This window comes from Phaethon lepturus, unplaced genomic scaffold (genome assembly GCF_000687285.1).
Source record: "Phaethon lepturus isolate BGI_N335 unplaced genomic scaffold, ASM68728v1 scaffold30530, whole genome shotgun sequence".
Classification (NCBI taxonomy): domain Eukaryota; kingdom Metazoa; phylum Chordata; class Aves; order Phaethontiformes; family Phaethontidae; genus Phaethon; species Phaethon lepturus.
The window spans coordinates 1-6,489 of record NW_010510279.1 but is presented as its reverse complement, the minus strand read 5'-3'; the positions used below and the strand labels follow the sequence as shown (position 1 = coordinate 6,489).

Sequence of the window (6,489 nt, the reverse complement as noted above, 5' to 3'; positions counted from 1 at the left end):
CCCCCGCCGGTGCCGCTGGCACTGCCGGACGGTGCAGACGCAGCAGATGCATCGCCGCTCGTCCTCGCAGTACAGCTCCAGCGGGCGTCCGTGCTGCGGGCACAGCTCGCCGTGGGCCACCTCGCACCTCTCTGTGCCCGAGACCCGCGCCTCGCCATCCCGCGCCAGCTCCACCACGCTGCACAGGGTGACGTTCTTCTCCAGCTCCGGGCGCCGCTCGAAGCCCCTGCGGCACTCGGGGCACGTGTAGCCCTTCTCGGCCGCGGTGGGCACCTGCTCTTCCTTGCGCCAGTGGTCGCCGATGCAGCGATTGCAGAAGTTGTGCCCGCAGGGCAAGGTCACGGGCACCCTGAACACCTCCAGGCAGATGGAGCACACCAGCTTCTCCTCCAGCTTCTGTGAGACGGGCGATGCCATCCTGCCTGTGCCGGGAATGGGGCGATGAGGGAAAAAAGCTGGGGAAATAGAAACTCAGCTGTGCAGAGGAGGAAGAGATGGTGACGCTGAGCCCAGAGGCGGGTCAGGGCTCCGAGCCAGGCATGCTCTTAAAGAGACACCCAGCGGGTGCCCCCCCGGCCATGCTGGCTGTGCCACACGCTGGGGAGGGTCTGAGCTGCTCCCCCCGGGCACGGGGAGGGCTGCGAAGCACAGCAGGAGGCCCCGGAGGGGATGAAACACTGCAGCAACAGCACAGGGAGACACGTGCAAGAGGCTGACACGGTTCAGAGCAACGTGTATCTCTGCGACTGCGTTGGCACGGGTACTCTTACGATGTGTAATTTGATTTCGCTCTTTTTTGCCCTTTGAGGGAACTTCCTGGCATCCTCACCTCTGCCAGGGCTGGGTCCCCGAGCAGAACATAGCACTCCTCCCTGGCACAGGCACCTCAGTACGGTGCTCCTGACAAGTGCCAGCCTGGGAAGGAGCAGAGAGGGGCACCCGACGCTGCTGCAGCCACATGCCACCTCCCTCTGCAGTGACAAGGGCTGTGACACATGCCAGCAGTCGGCCAGGGCCACTTCCCACCCTTGCATCTTTCCATTTTGAACCACAGCTCCTGCTGTTTGCACATGCCCCCGTGCACACTCTCCACTCCTTTTCCTACTGCAAGTTCCGTGCACATCGGTACTACAAAACGCAAAAAAGGGGCAAGTCCCTGCCCAGGTGGCAGGTGGAGTCTCCTGCCCGGAGGCGACAGCAGTGCCCATGCTCTGCATACCTTCACCTTCTCTTCATACAGTTCAGTTTCAGGAGAAAAAACTCCCAACCTTCCAGTCCAAACCTTATCTCCTCACCCTCGCAGATACGCTATCGCTCGTGCACGCTCCCAGGCAGCTGAATACTGGCAGGTTGGCCTCGATCTGCAGTGGTTCTGCAGCCTCCCCACACTGTATGGCTTAGCTTTCACCCATGCTGGCGAGGGCGAGCGGGGAGGGGGTCTGTGCTGCAGCCAGGGTGCTCACCAGTGGGCTGCTGGGGGGTCGGAGCAGTTTCCATATCATGGGCAGGCTCAGACCCACCTCCCAGACCACCCCTGGACCCTGGAGGTGACAGGATCTGCCACAACTCCCTGCATGTCCCAGCAAAGCTTCAGCCCCCAAAACATTTCTTCAGGCTGAATCTGCAAATTCTGACCAAATATTCAAAGCTCAGAGAGTGGTGTAACACAACCTGGAACCGCAGGACACCTGCACTCCCACGGCGGTCACCACACCAGCTAATTCACTCAGGCTTAAAATCAGAGCCCAGAACCCTTTGGGCAGGGAGGAGAGTTCAGGGAGCTCAGGCATAGCTGGTAATGGCCCTGGGCAACGGCAGAAGGGGGCAAGGGAAGTTGGGAAGAAGTTCCCAAATTACTGGGAACCAGAGCTAGGGACAGGCAGCTGCAAAGGCAGGAAAATGTTGGTATTTGGGGGTTTAAACATGTGGATGAGGGATGCACAAAGAGCCCTGCAGAGCAGAGCAGAAAGCAGAGGCTTCTCCACAGCCCGGGTACAGGACCGGCAGCAGCAGAGTGCCAGGCCACCACCGCGTGCCTGCCTCAAGCCCGGCAGCTCTGGGGATCTGCTTTTGCTCCACCTATCCACGCCGGGTACGTGCTGTCCAGGGAGCGAGGGGAGAGACGGAGGTTCACGTGCTTGGGTAGCTGTTGGGAGAAGCCAGCTCCACAAACGTTGATCACGTGCAGGTTTACCACCTGCGTAGCTGCTCTCTTCCCGCCCTACAACATCCAAGGGAGAAAGCGACCCCGGCCAGGGGAAGGGCTGCCCGCCTCCCCGCACCCTGCCGAGCTCCCCAGCTCTGCGCCCGCTGGCGGGGGCACCAAGCTCTTCCCAATAAAGACAGCTCTGCCAGCATCGCTCACAGTGCGTTTAATCAGACCCAGTGCTTTAAGAGGACCGCACAAAGGAAAGCCGACACAGTCCTGAACCACAGCGCTATAAGAGGAGGAAATCCAGGCTGGCCTGGCTCTGTTCCATAAACAGGCAAAAGGAGAACTGTGATCCTTGCAGAGAAGCAAGGCAGGGCATCTCTGGGGGACTCGAGGCTGCCACCCTTACTGATCAGCTCTGCTACAGAATCAGTAGCAAGATTTCAGCCTGGCCACAAATTTGCTTTCATCTATGAACATCCTCTTTAAGGAACCTTTTGACCACCCAGCTGCCAGCACTGCGAACGCCTGTTGCCCTCAGCTGCACACTTCCCAGCACTGCCAGCACAGGGGAACTGGGAGCCCAGGGGCTGAGACTTTGTCGTCTCCCTCCAGAGGCGCAGGCGGCTCCCAGCTGCACAGCCACGCGAATGCAGTCCCATCTGCCTGGCCAGCATCCCAGCGTATGTTGGAGCGCCTCGAGAGGCAGCCAGGCCCCTAGTAAATGCCGTAAGTGGGCTCCTCAGTGTCTCGGTATCTGTCCAGGTACCTCAGAGGCTGGTGGCGTGGGAACTTTAACTGCGGAGGATGGTAAACGGGCGGCCGCACGAATTCAAACACAGGCTCTCTCATATCTGTGAAGGGGCGATACAGAATGTTAGCAAGATGGCTCAGACCCAAAGCCCAGGCGCTCTCCTTTGCGAGCAAGGGTCCCCCACGCGCACACGTGGTCAAGCACGCCATGGTGAATATCACTCTCTTGGTGGTATTTTAAAACATTCATTCAAAAAGGCCTTTTAGAGGTTATTTTCTCAGACTGCTGCTAGTTTGGTGGAGGATGGCTCGCTAAGTACCCAGTCTGTGCTGTGTAGACAAGTGCCAGGACCAAGCAAGAGCCTACAGCCACAGCTTGCCCACTGACGCTATGCATTACCCGCAGGGCCGTGTCCGAGCCTGCAAACAGCCCCCCTCCGGCATCCCTGCACGGTGCAGTTCTTACCGAGAAGCTGATGGAAGACCCAAGTAACGGAGCTGTCCCACTGACACTGGAAAAACGCCAGCCCTGCTGGGGTCATTGCATCCTCGTGCTTTCTGTAGAAGTCAAAAGTGCTAAAGGTTCGCATCTTGAGGCTGTGGCTGGAAACAAGACACAAGCACAAGAACTGAGGTGAACGTCTTTTCCTGCAGCATTCTGGTAGGCAACTACTTCCCCACACCATCCTAGAGTCTATAAAACAGAGGTGGAAAAGAAAGTCACTACAAAAAAAAAATCTCATAGCTTCTCCAGCTCTGTGCACATTTCTACCCCAGGGAGGAAAAAACACTTTCTTTAACAGCCTGGTTTAAAGCAACAGGACTCCACAGGGCTTGCAGGGCTGGGATTGTGGCTTTAGGTGACACAGAAACTCAAAGCAGCCCTGAACAACCCTGCAGGTTAAAACGAACTGCTCTCCTACAGCAGTAACAAGCATGTCATCATAACAAGCAATAACAGCCTAGCCAAGCGAGTGTGAAACTGCCCAGTGAAAGCCTGAATTACCATGGCATCGGCCGAACATCCTCGCTGAAATCTATGGGGCAGTCTTGCTTGAAGAGGAGGAAGATGAAGCGATGGTAGCCAGTTCCCATGGCAGGGAAGGGGGGCAAGTAATGGCAGATCTCCTTACCCGATTTGATGTCGTTGCCTGGGATGTTTGTCCTGAACACAAAGAAGTTTACTTCCTTATCTATCCATTCACTTTCCTCTGTTGGGAGCATCAGATTCACACAGGATTGCAAGTCACCCTGTGCTACACTTTGATGTGGCTTACACCCTGTTTGACAAGTAAAGGCTGTTTTCACTGGAAGAAAAATCACACCCAGTGATGTGAATGCCAAACAGCAGTGACACCTGGAACTACTGCATCTTGAGCAGGACCCAGAACACAGGGATAAAGAAGCTAATGGCAGGAGCACCAGAGAAAGCCGCAGAACTGTCTTAGCAAATGCTTATTCCCGAGCTCTGTTAAAGGAGTTTCTGCCCTCTCCAACTGGGCTTTCCCTGAGCTAAGCAGCATGCAGCTCTGATGTGTAGTACTCACACCAACCAGTGGAGGTACTCCGAGTCTGTGTCTCTTAAATGTCCATCTGCAAACACACACAACAGAGAAAGGCAACTTAATGACAGCCCGGTGTTTGCATCAACCCCAAAGTGAGAACGCCCAGATACCCTTCAAAGAGAAGGAACAGCTCAAGACCTCCCAGCCTTCCTTTTCCAGCAGAAAAGTAACTCATTCTTATAGGATTGAGCTTAAAATGAGGAGCAAAGAACTCTATAGATGTAATCCCAAGATTAAAAGGTCTTCCTGGTCAGTTGCTTCACTTCATTGTGAAGGTTTCTCAGGGAGAACAGCATAAGCTAACCTACCTCCCAGGCAGATTGCCAAGGGAGAGAAGAGCTTGTGGGTAAACAATAGATGAGAGTCAGGGAATTGCTTCCACTACAGTGTGACATAGGTCCTGTTGCACTCCATCTCTCAACTGTTAGAGACTTAGGGAGGTTACAATCTGTCTTGCATATGTAATACATCCCTACTTAGAAGATATTGTGCAGCCAAAAGAAAAGGGCTAACCAAAAGCAGAGTGAAACAACCCCATTTAAACAAGTTCTTTTTAAGGAACCTGCTACTCACCTGGATTTGTGAGCAACAAAGTCCAGAGGGAGCCTTTATCTGCCTCATATGACACCGCAGGGGAACTGGAAGCCTAGATGAGCAACATAAAGAGAATGTAAATCACTCAAACAACATGTTCCATTAAGACCAGTTCATGACTTCCAAGGCAAAGAACATGAACTTGTCACAGGCACAGCCACGCCACCGAGTAATCCAGCTCCACCTTGAGAGCCCCCCGGGGCATTAATAAACATCATCCTGCCAATAGACAACAATCTTGTTGCAAAGCTCTTTCCTTATCACATCCAAGAAACATGTTTCTTTCATCACAGAGGAAATATCCTTGTAAAAAAGAAATCCCCCAGAAGGAACAACGTCCGTTAGAAACATCTGACAAAAAAACACAGGGGCTCGAGTTGTTCCCAGCTCCCCTTACACACCTCTGACGGAGTCACTATGTTCCCATAGTAGACCGGCACGAGGTGCTCGTCTTCTTGGCTGTACTCCACCCTCAAGGTAACCCAGGGGGTGAACGTGGCCCCCTTGAACAAGTCACGAAATATCCCGCAGTGTTCTGCCACACGCTGCTTGTGGAATGGGCCACTGGTCTTCTCCCACTCAGCTCTGACTTCCTCGAGAGGGATCAGCACTGCAAGGAGAGAGAAACGCTGCAGGAGGCAGCTGGGGACCCAGAGCGGCCGGGGCAGGGAGAGAGGTGGTGGGGCACAGACCAGTCCGGAGCCGCGCTGCTCTTTCCATCTCAGCATTCTGGTGGTTCTCCCGCAGGATCTTTTTCCTTTCCTTGATTTCCTTTGCCCGTGGCAGCTTGTCACGCGGCAGGCTGATGTCAGTCTTTGGCTCTTCAGAGAGGGGTGACAAGATCATGTGTGTGAAAAAATCTGAATACCAAAATACTCAAACATAAAACCTCTGCAAAGTGTTAGAGAACATGCAAGAGACACAAACTTCAAGACATCAGAGACTCGATTCTACCACTTCTGCCTTCCCCCTGCACCTCCACGGTTCTGCTCCCCGCTCCTCCTCAATCCCATCACACCCCCAGACCCAGAGGTTTGCCAGCTGGTGAGCAGGTCTGATCTCTGCAGCTGCTCTGCAGCCAAACTGTATTATATGCTACAGGTATAAAGCTCTGGTTCCTGGTCTGCTTTCTCTGACACTACTGGGGTTCCAAGGAATCACTTCTTTACTCTGCTCCACATCTTTTAGAAGGTCATGGCCAGCCTCCCTCCTTCCAGAAAACTGCCACTCATTTCCCTGAAGACATTTGCGCTTTGCAAACTTCTACATCAGAAAAGGGCCAACCCCGTGCTAAAGCACCTCATCAGCTCTCTACAGGCGGGTTTTGGGGCAAACCCGTGGCTCCAAAAACAGCTTCCTTGGCCTTCAGCAGCAAAACCCCGCGTGCCACAGCTCCTTCCGCGAGTACCTGGCTGGGGGCTCGTG

At 54.3% G+C, this 6,489-nt stretch overlaps 2 protein-coding genes across 2 annotated transcripts in view; both read right to left on the bottom strand.

Annotated features, from left to right (window-relative positions):
• Positions 1-417, bottom strand: part of TRIM65 (tripartite motif containing 65) — a 4,472-nt gene extending 4,055 nt beyond the window's left edge. The window contains exon 1 of the mRNA XM_010296516.1: positions 1-417. This exon is cut by the window's left edge and continues 4 nt beyond it. Coding sequence (XP_010294818.1) covers positions 1-417 — 417 coding nt within the window.
• A 2,388-nt stretch (positions 418-2,805) lies between these two features.
• Positions 2,806-6,485, bottom strand: MRPL38 (mitochondrial ribosomal protein L38; the record flags this gene model as incomplete). The annotated part of the gene is made up of 8 exons (XM_010296505.1): positions 2,806-3,006; positions 3,372-3,508; positions 3,912-4,070; positions 4,453-4,498; positions 5,044-5,116; positions 5,466-5,674; positions 5,757-5,885; positions 6,473-6,485. Coding segments are annotated over 8 exons (903 nt in total), but the record flags the coding sequence as incomplete, so codon positions are not given.
• Positions 6,486-6,489: the final 4 nt, after the last annotated feature.